At 34.3% G+C, this 24693-nt stretch overlaps 1 protein-coding gene across 6 annotated transcripts in view; it reads left to right on the top strand.

Annotated features, from left to right (window-relative positions):
• Window positions 1–24693, top strand: part of PCDH17 (protocadherin 17) — a 122923-nt gene that overhangs the window by 8980 nt on the left and 89250 nt on the right. For 3 of the 6 annotated variants that reach the window (XM_043992995.1, XM_043992999.1, XM_043992996.1), the window contains exon 2: window positions 1546–1590. The exons of the other annotated variants lie outside the window; for them this stretch is intronic. In XM_043992995.1, coding sequence (XP_043848930.1) covers window positions 1546–1590 — 45 coding nt within the window. The remainder of the gene's footprint in view (window positions 1–1545; window positions 1591–24693) is intronic. 6 annotated transcript variants of the gene reach the window in all.

The following is a 24693-nucleotide window of genomic DNA, read 5'->3' on the forward strand; positions in this document are numbered from 1 at the left end:
AAAGTTAGATAACTTAGAAGAAGGGAGAAGGCTATAAAGATCAAGAGAACTCTGTATGTAATGGTAAAATATGTATGTGCTTTAAGTAGCTTAAGGATAAATACATAAAGACCAACTATAGATACGCATATATAATATACGTGTATGTATATATCCATAAGCACATGTACACATATATGTATATTCATATACCTGTATGTATGCATGTATGTATTCCCATACATGGAGATAAAACTATTGTTAGAATAAGTAAAGAAGGAATAAACCACTAGACATAGACTCCTGACAATTATAAATGACAATTTAGCTCCTTAAGAATGTTAGCAACTGTGCAATATACTCAGTAGTGAGCAAATTCTTACAAATCCCCAGCTAATTATATTTTTCATTGCTTTAGAATACATTCTATACCCCAATACTGTTGTTTAATAAATTCCATAGTACACTACCACCAAATTATGTTTTAGCAAGATAAATGCCATTACATATATATACGTACATGCAGACACAGGTGCACACATGTATGGATGCATTCATGGATGTATGCAAACATGTATGCCTTAAATATTGCCTTCACATTTTAGCATAACACAAAGATCTATTGGCTTGTCACTGTCACTCTGAATATAGGATGACTCTTACCCTTCCCCCAGTTATAGTTAATCAGTCCTTCCCTGATCCACTGATAATCCACTTTAGCCATGATGATACAGACAAGTATGTCTTTCCAGTGAATATAGTATTTTTCAGTTACTCACAACCCTCACTGGTGATTTTGACATTGACATATCATGGTCTTCCAGTTACTTAAAATAAATTACCTTTAATAGCAAAGGCTATAATGGTATCAACAATCTCTGCTGTGACTAAGCAAAAATGTGCTGGAGTCTCTCGTCTGTCTTCTATTGCAAAACTGCAAACCCAGTATTTTCAAGGTAAAATGAAAAAAAAAATGATCAAAAATTAAATGCACCATTTTTCTGTGTGGGTGGCATCATTCCTTGATGTACCATAAGTTCTTTCACTGATAGACATATGAAATGAGTTTCAGACTGTGTTTGAGAAAATCTATTGATATATGTGTAACATACTTTTATTTGTCTGTTCAGTCCTAGTGACACTATGATTACTGGTATTTGCAGTCCTTGCCCTGGAATTCTTCCAGGCAGTTTTATTGTATTGAAATGGCTCTTACAGTTCATTGAGCATCCAGCATAACATTGCTGAATATGATTGGCGCGTTTGCATATATTTATTTGAAAAAAATCAGGCAGTTAAACTGCATAATTATGGGAAAACGAATCATAACAATAAAAGACCATTTAAGTTAACAAGCTTTGTGATCAAAGGATAAATACAGGTTGGAAAAATGAGACTCTAGATGTAACTAATCTACATAAATAGGCTTTGGTCTGATTAGAGGAAAGGAATATATTAAAATAATTTAGTGGTATTAAAAACATTTTGCTTCAGTCATTTTTATAACATCAAGACTTACACCATCTTATTTTTTTTTTCTTCTTAAATTTCTATTCAATTCAATAGCCAGGAACACTATTGATGGTGGAAGGACGATGTGAAGCAGCTCAGGTAAACAAAAATACCATTTCATAAGTTTCCATTCAGTTTTTGAACACATTGTGTGTCCAAAACATGTAACGTTTTAAAAACTTGAAATGGCTTTTTGATTGATTTTTAATTAAAGAAAAACATTAAAGGGACAATTTCTTGTTTACTGTCTTTATCAGCTAAAAGCAGCCTTTGTACTGTTTGAAAGCTGAAGCATTAAAAATCAATTTCAAGTCTTCAAAGCTATAAACTCTTACTTGCTTTGTAGATATATACTGTTTTAAAAACCATTGCATGCATGCTTGTCAAGGAAATTAAAATAAACAGTAAATAATGGCTTTGTCATAATTGTGAAAGATTTAAATGTATTCTTAATGATAGCTAATGACATCTTCAAAAGTAACTTAAGAATCACACTGTGAAGCCTTCCAACTATGTCTTACAATAGTATTCCCTTTTTAAAGATTTTTCATAACTTTTCTTGTCAGTAATTACAAAAATAAACATGGTAACTCAAATATAAGACATATTAATCAATATCATTACTTATAACATTTCTACCTGCATCATTACAGATTACTAAGCATCCATTTAAACATAAAATTGTGGCCTGCTGTTCAATAATACATGCTGAAGTACACAAAATTGAATTAAGAAGCATCCCAAGTGCCAATAATGTAACTCAGTAAAGTAGTCAAGCTACAGGTTTTTAAATGTATGCAGATGTGTACTTCCATAAGGTACAAAGAATATTTCTTATTAAATTATTCCAACATCATTCTGTAAAAACATCGTAGAAGCCTAAAAATTTGAACCCATTTAGCATAAAACAGTTGTGCTCAGAGCCTACTCATATTCAAAGCATATAGCTTACTGCACCTAAACAGTAACTCTCCATTTTCTACAAATGGCCAAACAAATATATTGCCCCGAATCTGTTCATTTCATTTAGCTTCATAGTGCATCTGATAGTAGTCTATTAAGCTAATTGTGATGATTGAATATTTGATAGATTTGCTATTTTGCATAACATTTGTATAATTTGATATGTAGATTTGAAGATCATAAAAACAATCCAGCTTTAATGATCATAAGCAGGATTATCTAGATCCAACTGTACAGTATCTAGTCAGTACACTTTTTACTGTGATCTTATCATTTCAGTAGATCAAAAATAAGAAGAATAGGCATAACTTTTAGTATTTGGGGGAAAAGTTGAAAAGCCTAAAATATTGCTGTAAAAATCTTGATGAATTATTTCAATATTCATGCTGCCCTTCAAGCCAAATAAATGGAAAGGATTTTATTTTTTAAAGGAAGACTACAGTAAGGTTAATATTTAACAATATGTTTCTGATTAGTTTCATTGAGTATATATGTATATTATGTGTGTATACATGTACATATACATAATACACACACAAATATGTATATGTAAACACACAGATAGAGATTTTCTAAATGGACTTTAAAACACTATTAGATATTCAGTAGCCTACCAATAGCTAAAAGAAGAAGTCACCTAATTGTAGATGAATTCTGCTGTCATGTTTTCTTGGGACGGCAGTAGAGCAGCAAAGCTTCAATTTCTACTATGGAGCTATAGATATACATCTTCCTTAAACTTACATGTCCCACTGTCAGCCTTCAGGATTGAGAATAATGATGAAGAAAAAGTGTAACTCATGTGGAGTGCAGAGTAATCAACCCTCCATCATTTTTATTAATGGCAGTGGGTATTAAAAAGTACACATTAACTTGAATTCACATAGCTTTAAGGTAAGGTACTAATCAGTCAACTGTTTAGCCAGTGGGTAGAAGATGGTAATTGTTTGCTTTCTGATTGCTCTTTCCAAGTCTCCCCCAGTCTTCTGTCTGTTTTATAAATGGGCTATTTTAGTTTTAAGCCAACTTCTGATCTCTTTTTATGCACGGTATGATTACATTGAAATTGTGATCTTAAGAAATAATAATAACAATAACAAAATAAATCTCACTCCTTTTGTTTTCTTACAATGGAACAATGGTACTGGGGCAAAGTATCATTCCATTATTATTTATATTTACTCTTCTATATGCTGTTGTCCAAATGGATAAAATAGCTGTTTTTTTTTAATTGACCAAAAGTATTAATACTATATCAATATCAGTCATCATTATAAATATTATACATACTGTGCAAGTTTAGATGACTAATAACAGTAAATTATCACACGTGCATAGAAATGTATGCATGCATATGTATATATAGTATGTATATACATGCATGTATATGTATATAAATGTATATATGTATGTGTATATATATAAATTTTATAGACATGTAAATATAATATATCTTTCTGAATCATTGCATAAAGAAAAAGTGCACATTTATGTCAAACAGACTTACAAATGACCAAATAGGATTTTAATTTCAACTTATATTTAAAGTATACAACTTTACACCTTGAATTTTGGCATTTGCATCCATGATAATTATTAGCTAAATTTCTAGATCTTGACCTTCTTAGTGAAGCTACTGTTTATCCCCAGATGAGAGTAAGAGAGGAAATAGAGAATCTGTGATGTTAAACAAATATAAACCACAGGAATTTGGGATAGTTATTGGTGCAAATCTATTGTAAATTGCCTGCACTGGCATTAGATGTGGCTATACCAACAAATGAGGCAATAGGCCCACATATTGAGAAGCTGGGGGAGGAGGGGAATACATTTAAAAGATACTTTTTTTGTTCTGATTTAAATTTTGAGCAATAGGCTTTCCACAGTATTTTATAATCAAGACAATTACATAGTAATTTGGGTTAGAATGCATGCCCAGTTTCCCATCTCAAAACCCAATTTGTTACCACCTGTGGCTATTTCTATTAAAAAAAGAAACATAATTACTATGAGTCTCAGCAGTCTAAGAGTAAATTTTTGCAATTACAATACCTCCCTTGGGCAGATGTGTGAAAATGGCAGATTAATTCCTGCCAGGATCTGTCTGTTCCTTGTATAGTTTTCAGTTTGCAAGTGGTTTGGTATAGCCTACTCATTAGAGTAGCACTGTTTGCTATGGTTAAAGGTTATGTCAGTGTTTCCATAGTAAATCTCTAGAAATAGAGATCCACAAATCTCCTATTAAATTTTGCTCTAGGCAAAAGTTGACATATAAAGAAGGTCTTATAAGGGAGTAAAGATTCACTTCTAACTCCCTTATTCCCCCAACCTTTCCCATTGCCCCCTTCAAATCTGAAGAAAACGAAGTTGGGCTAACTGCCAATGTTGAGACAGTCAGAATTGTTTAGCAGGCAAGTGCTAAGATGCCCTTTAGAGAGTAAAACATCCCTACAGAGAACATCTTAAGGGATATCTGTGATCTGATTTTTACCCAAAGTTAAATTATTTAATATTTCTGATTTTTTTAAAAGGAATTAGAATAGGGAAACCTGTTCACCTCTGTTTATCCATTTTTCTTATAGATACGTATTGAGGAATTGATGTGCCCAGGAAATAATTCTCCAAGAGCTCTATAAATTCTTAACGTGCCAAAATGGTACCTGATTTTAAGTGTAAAAAAATTTGTCTTTGATACTGGGAAAGAGAGAGAAGGAGAGGGGGAGAGAAATGATTTATGTTTCTTTATCAATTGAAGGATATTTCTAACACCCACCCCATTTAATAAGATGTACCTATACTATAATCTCATGGAGGCCATTAAAAAATAACAGTTTTTAATATATGAATTCTACAGTATTTTAGGGGAAATGGAATTGATTAAAACTGAGTTTCTTAGAGGATTGTTTCCATAAATAGATTTTTAAAAATATATTAGATATTGAGTTATAACAAGCATATATTCCATGGAAAACACTCCTCATAATACTAATACTTTGCATATCATTTTATACATTGTAATTTAGCAATGAAAGATGTATCTTGCAGTAATTTGGAGTACAAAAATCACATTTTAAAAAGTGGATGCTTTTTAAAAATATACACAAATATCTCAATATAATTTTACTTCCAATTATACATGAAAATCATTGAACAGTGAGAGTCATCTATTAGAACACAATTGAGTTGGTCTATAATACTCAGCTTTAAACCAGGTATCCAACATGTGGCTTCACCTTGCAAACAGTCTATCCAGGAGATATATTGTTGTTTGTAGTATAATAACCAGCCTTCCTGTCTGGGGGTTATAAAATGATTTTTTAAAAATTCAAGTATAATTTACTTTCTAAGTACTGTGATTTTGTGAGGAGGCCTTATGTAGTCAGTAATTAAGGAAACAAGGTGCTAGTTCTAGTTCTATAGATGTCATCGATTTTATTTGGTATTATTTAAATCTGTTCTAGGATTGCATTAAAGGGTGGTTCTGTGTACTTTTTTTTTTCAGGGCAATGAGGGTTAAATGACTTGCCCAGGGTCACACAGCTAGTAAGTGTCAAGTGTCTGAGGTCGGATTTGAACTCAGGTCCTCCTGAGTTCAGGGCCAGTGCTTTATCCACTGTGCCACCTAGCTGCCCCTCTGTGTACATTTTATGAAATGAATTGAGACTGTTGCTTAACCAATAATTCAAAGAATTCTGAATTCACAAATTTAAGATAAATAAGTTCTATAATATCATTTCATTTTAGTTCCTGATTTGATTTGATGACAAGAACGCTATAAACCTCACCATTTGCCATTTTGCTACTGGATAGTTAAGCTTCAACAGTGCTACCTCCATCACCCAAAATTCATTATATAGTTATGCTAATCAGCTTTTTTTGTCGTTCATTCATTTCAGTCATGTCTGACTCTTCCTGATCCCATTTGGGGTTCTCTTAGCAAAAATACTAGAATAGTTTGCAGCTTCCTTTTACACATCATTTTACACATGAGGAAACTGAGGCAAAGAGGGTTTGCCCAGGGCCAAACAGCTATTAAGTGTCAGTGACCAGATTTTAATTCAGGAATATAAGTCTTTCCTACTCCAGGCCCAGTGGCCCTATGGCACCTAGCTTCCCCAGTAATTAGCTTACATTCAGGTTTATGAAAAATCCATATATGTACGGAATGACCACAAAGCATAATAACTATGTACTAAATAATAATGGCTCGGAAGCCAGCATAGGTAAACAAACTCAATTTCTTAAAACAATATAAAAATACTAAAATAAATAATTAAAATAATTATTGAAAAAATTTCAGTGGGGCAGATAGGTGGTGCAGTCGATAAAGCACTGGCCCTGGATTCAGGAGGACCTGAGTTCAAATATGGCCTCAGACACTTTACCCTTACAAGCTGTGTGACCCTGGGCAAGTCACTTAACCCTCATTGCCCTGCAGAAAGAAAGAAAGAAAGAAAGAAAGAAAGAAAGAAAGAAAGAAAGAAAGAAAGAAAGAAAGAAAGAAAGAAAGAAAGGAAGGAAGGAAGGAAGGAAGGAAGGAAGGAAGGAAGGAAGGAAGGAAGGAAGGAAGGAAGGAAGGAAGGAAGGAAGGAAGGAAGGAAGCTCAGCCTGTAGAAAACTCTCTGAAGTGATATTTTCTTACATTGACTCTAAATTTCAACTGAACTTTGAATATAATATGGTCCTAAAATTTTGTTTTAGTAAGGAGACAAGAATATGATTTTATATAAACATAGAAGTTATAATTCAGATTGATCTAGAGAAGAATAATTACACTTGAATTTCCTTTACTTTCCTAAAAGTTTTGGGGGCTTAAAATGAATTAAAAATGATGTGGAGCAAAGACATGTAAAACTAAAAAGGCTTAGAGTCACCAGTTGAAGAACTGCATGAAATTCAGATAAAGGAATCTCTAAAAAATACATGTGAAAGGGAGAATATTGTATTTTATCAACTTTATACCTTTTCCCACCCCTGCTCTCCCAAATTCTCTTTTACTTGTAGCATTATGTCAGTATACTACTAATTACTGTAATTCAATGCGATCTATAATTTTACCCTAAAGTATTTGAATGTTTGAAAGATAAGTAATAACCAGTTATCATGAATAAGTTTAATGCTAGATGCTGTCCTTAAATATTGTTTCTGAAAAGAAATAGAGAAGGCTGTGGTCTGAGCAAGGAATTTCTCTGTCATCTAGGTATATGCTTTCCTGGTTATACGTCTTTTGATCGACTGATTCTTTTAGTCAATACTGGTGTCATTCACATATATGAACCTTTATGATTCCAAGTCCAAAACTCATGTTCAGCAGAACACCATGTTTCCTCCCTAGGGAGAGAACATAGACTAAAACCGTGATTTCATTGATAAAGGGAAATATCCTCTTTTAGCTGTCCATGACAACAACTTCTATGTAACATAGCATTACTTAGTACTTAAAACACTGAAAAGTTAAATTACATGCAGGACAATAGATTTGTGTATGCGTATGTACACACATGTGTGTAGCTATACACATGTATGCACTACACACACACATATATATCCATACACACGTGTGTATGTGTGTCAGAAACAAGACTTTAGCCCAGCTATTCTGGCTTTAAGTTCATCTTAGTGCCATTCCTTCTCTTCTCCCTTTTAGAGCTCCCGCGCTCTCTCTCTCTCTCTCTCTCTCTCTCTCTCTCTCTCTCTCTCTCCCCCCTTCCCCCCCTCTCTCTCTATGTATACACACACACACACACACACACACACACACATATTATAGACACATTTTATTTCTCTATACACACATGTGTATCAATGCTCCACAGGTCACAGGTTGGATCGTCTTTTCAACTGCATATAATTATCTCAACATGATTATGTTTGTTTTTGTGGATAGCCAGGGTAAACGTTTGAGCGATTATGGATTTCATTTTGGAGACTGCAGGGTTCTAGACCTTGGTAAAGTAAGCACGATGTCATCCGCAAACAGGACTATTTGGAGAATACCGCTTTTTTTTTGGGGGGGGGGCAATTGGCGTTAAATGACTTGCCTAGGGTGGTCACACAGCTAATAAGTGTTAAGTGTCTGAGGTCGGATTTGAAGTCAGGTCCTCCTGAATCCAGGGCGGGTGTTCTATCAACTGCGCCACCTAGCGGCCCCGAAGATCCCACTTTCTTTAGGCAAGCAATCCTCTTTTGACTTGAATTTTTTACGCTCTGCCATGACAAGGAAGAGCGTGGGTGGTGATCCGATTGATTTCTCATTTGATATTGATTATAAGAGGGTCACCAATGAAGGTTATCTCTATTGTTATATCTTTTAAAGAATCTTAATTTACTTTTGACATATGAAGAGAATGTCTTGTCAGAGTTTTGTTTCTATTTATATAACTTTATATAACTCCTATTTATATAACTTTAGGTAATGAGTTATGAGAACATGAGTTTTGAAATTGTGGATATGATTGATTGTTGGAACAAATATGTCCCATAGGGTTACTATAGGGTTTAAATGAGATAATGTAAGTAAAGCACTTTAGAAAAGTCATGCATAATATATTAAATGTATTATGTGTTGATGTGTATATATGTGTACATATTATATGCATATATGTGTACATGCATGCAGATTTATGTAATATTATATTTATAAAATATATAATATGTACACTGACTCTTCTAAAGGGTTTACTTATATTATTATTACGTTACTTATTACATTTACTTACATTGCTATTAAGGAGTGATAACAACAGAAATGATAATACTTATTATTTTAATTATTATCTTATTCCCTTAGTCTTTTTTGATAGAGTTAAGATAGAAACTGTCCTAGGACAAGACAGTATTCTGAAATTATTATTATATTTACTGAATACTGAACAGGTATACAGAATGATTGCTTTTTGTAATAAAAGCATTAGAATATATCCTTAATTTCTATAGACTCACTGAAAGTATGATCGAACATGATGATAGGTAGGGTGTTCTTGATCTTTTTCCAATCTTTATCATTTATTTTTATTTTTATTTTAGGCCTAGTTATTCCATGGATTTGAAAGGCGTCGGGGGTGGGGGGGGAGGTTGTTAATGGAGATTTGTAGGGCACTGGAAAGTAGTATAACTTGTATATATATGTATATGTATGTATATATGTATATATACATAAATACACACATATGTATCCATCCATATATATATATATTACCATTTTTATCAATTTGGGGGAATCTTTGTTTACTTCATAATAGCCTAAATGTAATTTTAAGAAGTAAATAAAATTCTGACAGTTTGATTCATCCAAGAAGCAATAAAATAAACTCCTCAGCCTAATTTTTCCTTTCCTGTTTGTTCTGCAGGGCATAACAATATGCATTCTTAAGATACTTTAGGGAATAAAAACTTCCATCTGCTACTCCTCAAAGGGAGAGCTGAATTCTTTTACTCTCTAAAAAAGCCTCTTTACAGGTTTATGCCACCTGGACCTTTAATCTGCTGTAAGAAAATAAAGCAAATTCTCTTTGATCAGGGTAGAATAAAAAAGGTACAAGTTTTGAGTTTGCAAAGCACAGGCTATAATATAAGGGAAGCCAAGCTGAAAACAGTTTACTGCATGGAAAATCACCTTCAAAGATAATTATTTCATTTCTAATTTCCTAGGATTTATGTTTGGTTTTCCTCTATAATTTGAATTTGATTTCAATTTGATATATATATATATATATATATATATATATATATATATATATATATATATATATATATATTAATCACCCCTTTATGTGCAATAAGTGCTTTTGTATTAGTAACTTCTATCATTTTCACTGATTAAAAGTCATGGCTTTTTTTATGGAAATCATGACTGCAAATAAAGTAATGTTACAATATCATAAGGCAGAATGCTTTTGGTTGGTACGTTTGGCAGGGATGGGTTGGAATGGATGAAGGGAGAGACAGGAAGTGGTAGTTCTTTTCCAAAGTAATATGATATGAATGATGGAAGAGTGTAGATACCATTCCAGTCAGCTAATTGCAATAAACATAATATCTTGTTAGGAATACTAAGGTAGAATCAACATGGTGGAAAACATAGATAAAAGGTGCATTAAAGCATTTCAAATTCAATCATTAGGTTTCATTGCACCCATCTGCTACCAGGGAATATAATTGGTAACTTGATTCATTGACCTTTAACTGTCATTTTGGACCAGTTTTTAAAATCTGCATTTTCAAGTTAGGCTCCTGGAGTTAATTTGATTGGAGCAAAACCCAGTACGTTTTTAATGCAATTACTTTTTTAAGCAAAGATTTTTTTAAAAAATATAATCAGACTTAATGGGCTGTTGTATATTCTACTAATCCAGTCAAAGTAGTTATTTAATACTGGATGTGGTTAAAAGCAACTAATGTTCAACTTCATTAAGGCTTCTATTAACTAGAAGGATTGCTGAACTTTTTACTCTTATTTTATGCACGAACTACTACTTCTCATTAATTATTTCCAGGGGTCCATGTGACACTAAAATTATACTTACAAGCTACAATTACACCAAGATTATATAGCATGACAGAGGAACAAAATAAGTACAAAATTATGGAGTACTTCAAGTATTTTTCTTAATTAAAAAAATTCCATATCTCATTTCTTTTCTGGCCTAGACATTATGTCTTACATGTAGTAGAGCAGAGACTCATCCCCTAGTAGAGTTGTCTTTTCTTTTAACTGTTTGGTACATGTTTGGAATATCTAGAATAATGAAAGGATTCCTTGGATAAAAAGGAAATGGGCTATGTTAAGGAAGTCTGATTTTCTCCAAGTCTTGGTTTGCTGGTCTGTTGTCTGAAATTTGTGTAATGGGAAAAGGAAAGTGATTAGACAGGTGTTTCTTCAGCCTGTGGGATCAAATTTCTTGAAATATTTATATAGTGAACAGCCAGATGTACACAACATAACCTTATAATCCCATTTCACAGCTTTTCCAAATACTGGGGAGCTCAATAAATAGGAAGCCGATTATATTGGCAGCATAACTCCATTAATAGGATTCAGATCTGCCTTATTGACAAGCGAGTGCTGTTAATATGATTCAGTATATTAAATTGACAATGGAAAATACAATGATAGAATCCATCTGCAGGCTAATTGACAGGGAAGCTCTTTCAAAAGGTTTTTAATGTGGTTTTTATTGACAATATTGTGTCAGTAGTTACCTTTGGTGAATGATGTAAATGTATTTTAGATACTGTGCGGCTACTACTATGTCAAAATGAGGGGGTTATTGTTGGGTATCCCAGACTTCATTTTAATTTTGCTATAGGGCACAAAGAGGCTATACACATGATCTCCAACCTGCAGTCTTAGAAGCATCTCAAATGCAAAGGTTTCCTGGAATTTGACATGTTGTGAAATTATTTTAAATGTGCTCATCAGTTTTTTAAATGAATAGAGGCAATTCAGAGTAATGTAATAATGTGTCATGATTTTCATTATGTTTATTTATTGGCTTTGCAATAACAGGCAGAACTATTGCTAGGCTTTCAATAAGAGCTAATGTTGCACTATGATACTGGGGACACTTGAACATGGAAGGTGTTCTGATGGCTCAAGAAAATTAGAATGCTGGATACATAAATCAGAGTAAAATAAGGTAAAAAAAAGTTGTCCTTTGGATTCTTTGGAGCAAATACTTAAAATTTTAAGTTATGTGAAATTTATTGGAATAAGCTTTGAGGAATGAGAGGAGGAAAAACAGAGGGCAATAATTCTTTTTCAAAATTCAAGGTAATATGGTGAAATAATCTTGGTTGAAGAGGTGGAGGAAATAACAAACTATCCTGAAATATGAACTGCTACATTTGTCATTAATGTTCTTTCTGGATAACTACTGTTAATTGTTTGTTAATTTGATATTAAGGTGGAGCAGATTTATAGATTGGATAGCAAATAGAGGGCAGACACCAGTACTGCCCATCAATAATATCATCAATAGTAGTTGATCAGGTCGAAATTAGATGAGAAAATTAGCCATTGGACCACAAGTCTGTTAGGCCATCTCTGGTATTTCAGAGATAATGGCACTTTTTTTTTCTTTGTGAGGCAATTGGGGTTAAGTGACTTGCCCAGGGTCTCACAGCTAATAAGTTTCAAGTGTCTGAGGCTGGGTTTGAACTCAGGTCCTCCTGAAATCAGGGTTGGTGCTTTATCCACTGCACTACCTAGCTGCCCCAATAATGGCACTCTTGAAAACTCTCTGCTTCTGGTACTTTTAATTGAGATTTTGTTGTTGTTTGTTGTTCAGTTGTTTCAGTCATGTCTGACTCTGTATGACTTCATTTGGGGTTTTCTTGGCAAAGATACTAACAAGAGTGATCAACCATAGTACAATCTGCTTATGCAAGTAATAAGGATTCATGAGTAAGGACAAAGAATTGTATATAGTCAAAAATTAGGATGGCAGGAATCAAACAATTTCTGTGCTATTTCTTTCCTTTGGAGAATCTTATCTGGGATAGAGGTCTGCATATTGAGACCCTAAAGATTAAGTTAGGCACGGAGTGGAGCCATTGTGGTTTGCTATTTCCTTCTCCAGCTCATTTTATAGATGAGAAAACTGGGGCAAACAGGGTTAAGTTACTTTCCCAGGGTCACACAGTTAGTGTCTGAGGCCAGATTTTAATTAAGGAAGCTTAGTATTCTATCAGATGTACCAGAAAGTCTTTTTTTTTTTTCCTAAGCTTAATAGTTATCTAGGTCAGCAGGAAGGTCATAGCCTCCATAGGGAGAATATGCTTCTGTGTGGTAGTCTGCTACCTCAAGGCTGTTATTCCTCTCCTAACCCTTAGGCATTTGTCTTGATTGGCTTTGTTTTTTGGCAAGTCCATATTCCCATTCCAAAACTAAATTTCCCTCTGGCAAAAACAAAAGCAAAAAAAAAAAAAATCCCTACATACAAAATCTCATGGCATTTTTCATCCAAAGGAAGCTGCTGTTTATTTTCAGTATGCTATACTTAACAGAATTTAGATTCAGACCAATTGGTAGGTAACATTATGTGATAACTTAATCTTTGCTGTTTTATTGTTGTTCAGTTCAGTTGTTGCAGTTGTGTTCACTCTTCATGATCCTATTTGGGGTTTTCTTGGCAAAGATACTGGAGTTGTTTGCCATTTTCTTCTCCAGCTTATTTTACAGATAAGGAACTTAGGCAAACAGGGTTAAGTGACTTGCCCAGGGTCATGCAGCTACTAAGTTTCTGGGGATGGATTTGAATTCAGAAAGATGAATCTTCCTGACTTCCAGGCCTAGCACTCTGTCCAGATTGTTGCTGTTGTTATTGTTCCAATCAGTGTCCAACTTAATCTTTAGGATCTCAAAATGCAGACCTCCATCATAGATAAAAAGATTCTCCAAAGGAAAGAAATAACAAGGAAATTATTTGGTTCCTGCCATCCTAATTTCTGACTATATACAACCCTTTGTCCTTACACGTGAATCCTTATTACTTACATAAACAGATTGCACTGCCTCCACTGTGGCTGATCATTCTCATTAGAAATACGTGGGCAAGGTACAAAGAAGACAAGATAAATAATGGTCTGTACTTACAGTGATATCTCCTCATTTATAGATTTCAGTAAGCCTAGAGACCTCCTTGAACTAATTTCACTAATGATTTAAAATATAATGAAGGGCTTCTAATGCTAAACTCTCCTATAAGGAAGTTGGGCTTTATGTTGTTATCTAGACTACACTGGTAATTAGGAAAGAGAAGCACTAGACAATGAAGAAAGCATTAAAGGTAACTGAGAAAGAGTAGTAAAGCAGGAGTGAAATAAAGAATAGATCCTTGACCATTTAGTGCCATAAGGGACCTTAGAGATGATCTTAGTCTAATCCTTTCATTTTACATATGAAGAAATTCTTGCTCAGAGTCACTGTTAATTAGGGATAGAGCTGATATTTTTTTGTTTGTTTTGGTTTGGTTTGTTTTTTTTGCAGGGCAATGAGGGTTAAGTGACTTGGCCAGGGTCACACAGCTAGTAAATGTCAAGTGTCTGAGGCTGGATTTGAACTCAGGTCTTCCTGATTTCAGGTCCAGTGCTCTATCCACTGTGCCATCCAGCTGCCCCCTAGAGCTGATATTTGAATTAATTTCTTTTGACTCCCAAATCTAATGTTTCTTCTAGCAAACCAAAGTACATTTTATGATTTATAGGATTTTATCAAATCCTGGTGCTTTGGGAAAAATAGGATTCTATAACATTGTATGGGATAGTTAATTGCTGTACATTGGTTATGGAATGTACTGTCTTCAGATATATTATCAAATAAGACAATATATATAGAACATTGCAAATCTTAAGGCATTATATAAATGCTGTTATAGTTTTTGTTATTATTTTGACCTCGTATCATGACTCACTAGGTTTCAAAAGTGGGCCTGTGCAACCTTCTCAGGTCCAAAGCTGTGATGGGAAATTAATTTAATTTACAGAATCAGATAATCCAATTCAAAAGAATTGGATCTTATTAGAATCAGTGTGGTGTGATGGACAGAGTGCGGTACTTGGAGTCAGAAAGGCTTACAATGAAATCCATCTTTAGATACTTACTAGATGTGTGACTGGCAAGTTACTCGGCCGCTTTGGGCCTCAATTTTCTCATCTCTGAGTTGACATTACTAATTGCAAATACCTTGGAGAGGATTGTTTGAAGGACCAAATAAGATGTGTGAAGAACTTTGAAAACCAAAAAGCATGTGAGCTAACTGGGTACCAGTCTGCTTCCATATTTTTATGGTAGAGAGCCTTCAAATATACCCTAAACATGTTAAAATCCCTGCTGGACTCTAGAAATAAAACACTACTATGGTGAATACTTATGAGAAGCTACTTTTGGCTTGAAATAGTTCTGTAGTAAGAACCTGTGTCCCGAGTAGATTTCCCAAACTAAGGAGTCTTATTGAACTTGCTAAAAGCAATAATGATACCCTAGGAGATCCCTGGGCCAATATGTATAATTTCAAAGCCAAACCATAGTGTTCAGTCTGTCCTCTTCTCTTGTTACTCCTCTCAAAGAGGCACATGGAAATCTGTGGGAGGCTTGGAATTAGAACATATAAAGTGGCTTGAATATCTTGAATGAGTTAGTTTTATGCCCCAAATACACACTTTTAACCCAGAGTATGGGCAAGTTTCTTAGAATGAGAATAATATTAAACAACGGTACAATAAAAGCTGGGTCATGTACAAGCGCAAGATATTCCTTGTGTCACCTGCTGAGCCTGTGGGTATTCAGATGTCATGGTGATACCACATTGTGAAAATAGGTAAGACAACAGAGGGAAGATCAACACATAAATTCTGTAGGAGTGAGGCCAATCTCTAGGCCAATACCAGAATGATATCTCTCTGGACAAGACTGGGTCACTGGAATTCATTTTAAATATACTATATTGTAAATACTAGAATGCCAATACCCTTAATGTCTCTAAGCACATTCTGCTTGCTGGTGTTTCCCTGGTGGTAGTGAGCTCTCTTATAGTTTCAATGGTATGGTATTGAATATAAATATGTTATAAATTGTCTAACAGTAAAACCCACTTTAAAAGTATGTTCACATAGATTTTTAACCCAGGAACTGATTGCATAAGGCACACTTTAGTACTTTGCAAAAGAGGAAAGACCCAGCATGAAAAATAAATGAATAATTAAAAAAATATATATATATATATATATAATCCTAGAATTGTTTTGCTCCCTAAATTGTTAAGTGATTTAGCTTTACAAATAGGCAATGCATTCATTAATCATTTATTTAAAGTATATTCCTTTATAGAAAGCTAGTTGTAGATTTCATATCTAGGTTTATGAAATGGAATTGAAAAAAGTTGTATGATGAGGCACTTAGGAGAAGCAGTCTTTTCAAGGAATCTGTCTCCTTTGAAAAATCTCCTTCATATTTTTTTATAAAAAAATGTATCATGTAGATGATAAACAGTGTCTAACAAAATCAAGACCATTGTCTGTTCTTCCAAAACTAGATTTGGGAAGATATAGGCCTATTGTTTGGTAAAATGATTGCCATTACGTAAGATCACTCATTTCACAAGAGCAGAAAAATACTTAGAATTAAGGTCTTCAGGAAAAGAAAGCAGTAGAAGATGCTTCAATTACATATTAAATGACAGTCTGATAAAGAGGAGAGATGGTTCATTTTATTTTTTACAAATGTTTAATTTAAAAGATGTTAAAGGCTGGATAAAGCACTGGCCCTGGATTCAGGAGTACCAGATTTCAAATCCGGCCTCAGACACTTGACACTTACTAGCTGTGTGACCCTGTGCAAGTCACTTAACCCCCATTACCCTTCCCACCCCAAAAAAAAGATGTTAATGGTGGTAAAAACATTTTACTTCACTTTAATTTCAGGTAAAAACGCCTACATAAAAAGACTTGTATTGACTCCTATATTTAGAAGTTGAATTTACTTATTCTTATAATTCAGGGAAAAAAATGATTATTTTAGTAGCCTAAATACTCAGACATGTGACCAATATTTAATTTTTCTTAATTTATGATTATATTTTCCTTTATGAGTTATTCCTCAGAGCAATTTATTCAAATGTTTGTGTTTTATATTTTCCAAATTTCTATAATTGTCTTCTTGACATTTTCCCCCACTCATAACCCATAAAAAATGGGATGCTTTATTGAAATTTTCTATTTCATTTTTGTTAGGATTTTTAACTTATTCCAGCAAGTTCACCAAAGCTTCTGGCTAAAATTCAGATCTAAGTAGGACCTTTTGGAGCCCTAAAGCTCTTCAGATTTGTTAAATGTCAGAGTTCTCTCAGGTGACCTAGACATTAGTTGTAAACATCTACTTAGTTGCTGAATAAATGATTCATCAACTAGCAGAATGGCTTTCATTCCTCTACATCTAGAAAGCAGTCTCTGCTTTCAAGGAGCATACATTCTAATTAGGGAGATAACATGTTACATATATGATATACATAGACTATATTAAGGTAATCTGAAGGAGGAAGGCATTAACAACTAGGGCAGAAGGAAAGAATGCCTGCAGAAGGTAGGACCTAAGTTGAGAAATGAGAAAAAAACAGAACTATTAAACAATAAGTTCAGCTCTATCTCCTTTCAATAATGAATCCTATTAATTTTCTTTTGGGAGGATAAATTTGTTGATTTACTTTTTGTTTGTTTGTTTGTTTTGGTGAGGCAATTGGGGTTAAGTGACTTGCCCAGGGTCTGAGGCCAGCTTTGAACTCAGGTCCTCCTGAATCCAGGGCCAGTGCTTTATCCACTGTGCCACCTCGCTGGGCCTGTTAAGTTACTTTTAATGTTAGGTATCTTATACACAATAATACAAAATGTTGAAAAGCAAATGAATTAATAAACATTGATTAAAATAATTTAATTTTCCACAATTTTACAAATGTTTACTTTAAAGTATTTTGTAATTTTAATCAATTCCCAGTTTAGATGAATGATAGAGAGATAGTTGGACAGATAGATCAATCGATAGATAATGAAAGAGTCAGCATGCCATAGTAGATAGAGGGCTGGACTTGGAACAAAGAAAGAAGGAAAGAGAGAATGAAAGAAGGAAAGCAAGAGCTGAGTACTTATTAGATACTTTGTTCCAGACACTGTGCTAAGCATTTAACAAATTTCTTATTTGATCGTCATAAAAACCCTATGAGGTATAGTAGTCTTATCATCGCCATCTTACAGTTGAGGAACCTGAAGTTGACCAAGTTTAAGTGATGTATTCAAGATCACATATGTAGAAAGTGTCTGAGGCCAGATTTAACTCAGGTCTTCCTGACTCCAGGGTTGGTTCACTATTCACCAACTAGCTGCTCAGGAAGATTTGGAGTTGTCTCTGACAGATAAAAGCTATGTGGTACAAAGATTTAATCTGCAAGGGGCAGCTAGGAGGCACAGTGGATAAAGCACCGGCCCTGGATTCAGGAGGACCTGAGTTCAAATCCAACCCCAGACACTTGACACTAGTTGTGTGACATTGGGCAAGTCACTTAACTCTAATTGCCTCACCAAAAAAACCAAAACCAAACAAACAAAAAAAACCCCACCAACAACAAACCAACAACAAAAAAAATTCAACCTGCATCATTAATATTTTCTTTGTCACTTTCTTAGGGCGAGACTATCAACCAAGCAACAAATCAAGCCCTGATTTGTATTACTGATTTCCAAGGTATAAATGTTCATACTACTTGGATCAATCCTTAATCTATCCCTCAGCAATTTTCTACTCTTGTTCCTAATTTTGCCATATGGGGCTCAGAAGGACAAACTTATTCTACATGGTAGGCCTTCAAATATTAGTGAAGACAGATCTTACATACATCCTAACCCCATTTTCCCCCTTAGAAGGTTCCTCATAAGTCATGATCTTGAGGCCTTAGGTCCTCCTGGTCACTCCCTACTCTAGATACTATCCAATTCATTATTGGCCTTGTCATTTTTAAAATCTGAGGATGTTAATTTAACCAAAAAAAAAAGTCTATATTGAATAAGATCAGGGTGGTATGTACCAGGACCATCACATCCTTTATCCTGGATATTATATCTTTCTTAACAAAACATAAGTTTCACATTGGTTATTTCTTTGTTTTTGTTGCTGTGTCATATTATTAACTTTTTATTCTTAAAATCAATTAAAACGAAATATCGTTTTCAGGCAAGTTGTTCTCTAACTGTGTGTACCATATTAAGCTTGGGAAGTCCCCTCCCCACTCCCACTCCCCCAACTATAAGGCTTTATACTTTTCATTTCATCTTAATAGATTTGGCTCAAAGTTCTAGCCTCTCGTGACCTTTTGAAACCGTGACTGTTATACTACATTTTGGTTATCTCTCCTAGCTTTGTGTCATCTACATATTTTAAAAGTATGTCATCTATACCTTTATCCAAGACAATGATAATAATATTAACTAGTGCAGGGCTAAGAACATGTACTGGAGGCACTCCACTAAAGACTTCATTTCACTTTTAAATAGAACAGTGAATTGAGACAGGTTACTTTTGTCCATTCAACCGTTTCTTTTTTTTTTTAATCTATTTTATTGTTCCATTGTTCTAGGGCAGCTGGGTAGTGAAGTGGATAGAGCAGCCTGGCCTGGAGTCAGGAAGACTGATTTTCTTGAGATCAAATGTGACCTCAGATTCATACTAGCTGTGTGACCCTGGGCAAGTTGCTTAACCCTGTTTGTCTCAGTTCCTCATCTGTAAAGTGAGCTGGAGAAGGAAATAGTAAACTATACCAATATCTTTGCCAAGAACATCGCAAATGGGGTCATGAAGAGTCAGACAAGGCTGAATAATAACAAATTGTTCTATTTTCTTGCTAAGAGATTTCAAACAGGCTGACTGTTGTCCACGACGCTCTTGTTGTGATCAGATTAAAATGTAATTGGGAAATATTTAACAAAATAAATAAAAAATACAACAAAATATAGATAATATTTAACAAAATAAATAAAACACAACAAAACATAGAAAATAATAATTTGTGATTTTCGAAATCAATATATACCTTCTGGGGTCTGTAGGTACAATTTAGTAACTCTTTTTATTTGAGCTTGACACTGGTGTTTTAGTTAATTTTTTTTTTTGAGAGCAATGAGGGTTAAGTGACTTGCCCAGGGTCACTCAGCTAGTAAGTGTTAAGTGTCTGAGGCCGGCTTTGAACCCAGGTCCTGAATCCAGAGCCAGTGCTTTATCCACTGTGCCACCTCACTGCCCCCTTTTTTAGTTACTTCTTAAAGGATCATGCCGCATGTTTGCATTCATCCTTTGTTAAGTGCCCTTGTGGCAAATGCCCATGTGGCATACATGCATATTTTTAAAATAAAATTTCATTGATATCTTATGTTTTGGTATCACTATGTTTCCCAATGTATTTTTACATTTGCCCTTAACAGAGATTGGAAATACCAAGATATTTCTTATAACAAAGATAAAAAAGCTTCAGCACAGTTACCCAACACATTGAAAAAGTGAAGTTGTAGATGTCTTTTTAAAAATTGGTTGGTTTGTCAGTAAGTTACCTATACCTCCATATTGGTCTCTTTAAACAGCTCAGTGTTTCAGCCCTTTTTTGCGGGGAGAGGTTGAAGGGGACTTTGGATTTTAATACTTGGAAGTTTACCATTTTTCTGGGGTGACTTCTTGAGTTGAACTTTATGCAATGGGATAAAGACCATCTTTCTTCCGAACCATTTGAAATTAGCTCTCACAAACCTATGGTACTCATGAGACAATACCCAGCCTTTCTCTTTTCTATCACAAAGATAGTGGTCACTTTTTTTTTCAATTTCCAGATTCTCATCATTTCTACTTGGTCAATGAGTTCCTTCCTCCTTGATAGGGAGATTCAAGTCCATGGTAGCCCTTCTAATGACTTCCTTCACCATTTGAAAAATGAAATTATCATTAAAGCAAGCCCATGATTTATTTGCTGCTCCACAATTCTTGTAGATATCAAGATAATTGAAATTCCCTTTATATCATGATTCCATATAAAGCTTCTGACCTGACTCATCTATTTCCTCTTTCTGTCCAAGTGATATATATCTGTATCCCTGTTTACTCTGATGAAAATATTATTTATAATTTTATTTTTATTAATTTTCACCCTAATATACTGTGCCATTCTCTCCTATTCTCATTCCGGATGATTTTCTATTAGAATAACTAATACATTCCCACATCTAGAATATACCTCCAAAACCATACTCCAGTTATAGGCATCATGCTACCAATTCTCAGAATAATTTGAGATTAAATTTACCTGTTTGTGATAGCTCACTTTGCCTGTTATCAACTGACATAATCTTTGGATATTTGGGTATTTGGCCATCTGAGATCATGGGTTTTATAAGTGCTTCTTTTTGGACTTTTTCTCCTATGAATTTCTGGTTATTTATGCTGCTATTTTTCTTCCTACATTTTTGTTATTCTCTTTAATATCTGACTTGATCAGAATTTGTAGAACATTGTGTCCCCTCCCCCCTTTCCTTTTCTGTTTAAATCCAATTTTGAACAAATTTGTAAACCTAGAGGCAAATGCATTCTTACTAATCCTCGTTAGGTATACTCCATTTCAGTCCCAAAACACAAAACCTATTTTTAGATAGCCACATTTTTCACAAGATATTTTCTTCCCAATACTAACTAGAATTTTAGTAGCATTTTGGGGGCTTAAAAAGCACTTTCATGGTGGACTGGGCCCAGGAGTTCTTCCGGGTCTATCTTAAAAATGATTTCTAATATGGCCACATTCCGGGAACCTCAAACCTGGAGAATAAAATAAACCTTCTGTTTTGGTTTGTCCATTGCAAGTATGACTTTGGCATTGGTACTGATGAAAATATATGCTTGAAGGAAGATCCATATGCATAAACCATGTTGAGGATGGGTTGAAAGGAGCTGGAATGGGATGCAGGACATGTGGGCTCTCAGGAATAACACATATGAATACACCAGATTCTACACTGAAGATATGAAAAATTAGGTATGGTAATTTTTTTCATAAATATTCTTACATTGTTAAATATTAGCTTACTACTTCAACCCTTCAAAGATCTGTGATTTTATTCATATGTCCTCCCTCTACCAACAAAGTTTGTAGTCATAGCTGGCGATGAATTTTCTAGTGATAAGCCTTTCCAAACATAATCAGGCAAGTCTTCAGAGGACAGAAAAACAGTCTGCTTCTTGTAGAGTCCATACCCCAGATCCTTCCAGTTTGGAGAAATGTCAGATTCTTCGAAAACAAAGTTACTTCCATAATGTTAATGGATATGAAAGTAGTGATTTAGTGGAGAACAATGAACTAACATTTGAAAAAAAAAATCATTTCAGAGCCCCAGACACTGTCATTTGTCCTAAATGCCCAAGGCAGCATAGTAAATAATTTTCAATTCAATCTGGCTTCCAGCTGTTCTCTAAGCAAAATTTCAAATAATTCTTTGGCTCTGCCAATTTTTTTTTATCTGAACCAATTTCCCCTCTCTTGTCTTTTCGTGTTACAGAACAAGTGACTGATGTCCTCATACTACCAGACACAAACAACTCATGTTTGAATTCCTTTAAAGTTCCCTGAATTCCAATATGATTCCTCATCCTCCAGGTGCTAAGTCCTCCCACTTGACTTGTATTGACTTTATATATATTTTATATATGCTCAATAAATATTTTTGATTGTTGTACCCCTCATACTTTCTCTTCTCCAATCAAACTCCAAGCTCTCACTCTCATTTTCTTTTTTCTTTCTCTCTCTCTCTTTTTTTTTTTTTTTGGTAGGGCAATGAGGGTTAAGTGACTTGCCTAGGGTCACACAGCTAGTAAGGGTCAAGTGTCTGAAGATCGATTTGAACTCAGGTCCTCCTGAATCCAGGGCCAATGCTTTATCTACTGTTCCATCTAGCTGCCCCCTCTCATTTTCTAATTAATAAAGCAATTGATCCATCGCAGTAATAAATTCATAAAGTTTATCTAAAAATAAGTTTGGAATTACTTTTTTCCTGAAAGGGTAATTCTTCTCCTTTCACATTTTTTCTCCCACATGGTCTCCAGAAATAAAATGTGTGAAATCACCATTCAACTAATCATTCAACAAACATTTAATAAGCAATTATATATACTAGGCACTGGGATACACATGCAAAAAGAAAAGAAATAATTTCTTTTCCACAATGAATTTACATTGTTTGGGAGGGAAAATGGGTATATGGCAACAAGTATTTGTTAAGTGCTTAATATATTTCAGACTTTGCCCTAAGTGCTAGAGCTACAAAGGAAGACAAAAACATAGCCCTAACCTCAAGGAGGTCACATTCCAATGGAGAAGATAGTATATAAATTTTTTTACATGCACTATATATACAATGTAGAAGCAAGGTAATATCAAAATGAAAGTGAGCAAATACATTGTATTGCAAATTGCAGCTATAATCTTACTTTTCTTATATTTATAAAACTTAAAATCCTTGGAGATTTTTTAAAATCTGAAAACAAGGGCCTAATCACTATGGGATGGTGTACATTGGCCTGGAACATACTGAATAACTGGGAATGTTTGGTCAGAGTTCCTTTATTTGTTGCTTTTATATATGACAAATCATATATTTGATTTTCTTAATTTCTTTTGTATTTGTAAAGTGGTCTTTTCTTTATGATTCATGAATTACACAATTAAATAGGAACACTTAAGATATAACCAGCATTAGTGGCATAGATATGATTTTTCAGTTTGGGAAGGCTTTTAATCTGTCACTAACTTTCTTGAAATTCATGTGTTACTGTTGATGGATCTTAGGCTAATTAACCCCATGCTCCCTCCAAGTACATTGGGTCCTTATGTACCAATTTTAGTTTGGAGGAAACTATTTTTCCATTCTGAGTGGGGAAAGATTTTTTTTCAGATTTTTATCTATCCTTTAGTAAAAACAAACAAAAACGTACACACAAATGTTGACTACACTATACTTGCGCAAAATGTATTATTTTAGAAATCACAGATAAATATAGTTATTGCCACTTTTCATGTTTTATTAAAATATATTTCCAAAGCCATAGATGCTGTCAGATACTTTTATAAGTGGTGGCTTACAAAGCTGTTGTTTACTCTAGCTGTGTAGAGAGAAGCACACCATATATTCCATCGAAGGCAAAACCATCAGAAATTATGTCAGTATGAAAAGGCTTAAAGTGAATTATTCACCTCTTAACACTCCCTTGTGTTCACTCCCTGGCAAAAAGAATACTTTTTATCAGTGCAGAAGGCAGAACCTGTAAATTAAGGGAAAAGTTCACTCCAATTTCCTACCTAATGCTACCTGTGTATGCAATCAAAGCTATCTGTAACCATTGGCATTTTTCAGAAGGACACTCCTTCCCTCTTCTCCCCTCCCTCTATTGTAGGAACAGTCTGAACCTCTTTCTAAACATAATTGCACCTGAGTATGTGGTGAGGCTGTTATCATACATAATAGTACCTTCCAGCATTGTCATTAGAGGCATTTATTAAGTGACCGTGAGACTGAAGCTGGCTACAAAACCAAAACCAAACAAAAACACAACCTAGGATTATTAGAATTGTCTTGATTCACACCAAGATTTGATATGGCCCTAGAGACTGTCTTAGATAGTGGATATAAAGGACACTTTATGCAGCCTATTCATTGCAGTGACTTGGA

This window comes from Dromiciops gliroides, chromosome 3 (genome assembly GCF_019393635.1).
Source record: "Dromiciops gliroides isolate mDroGli1 chromosome 3, mDroGli1.pri, whole genome shotgun sequence".
NCBI classification, from domain to species: Eukaryota; Metazoa; Chordata; class Mammalia; order Microbiotheria; family Microbiotheriidae; genus Dromiciops; species Dromiciops gliroides.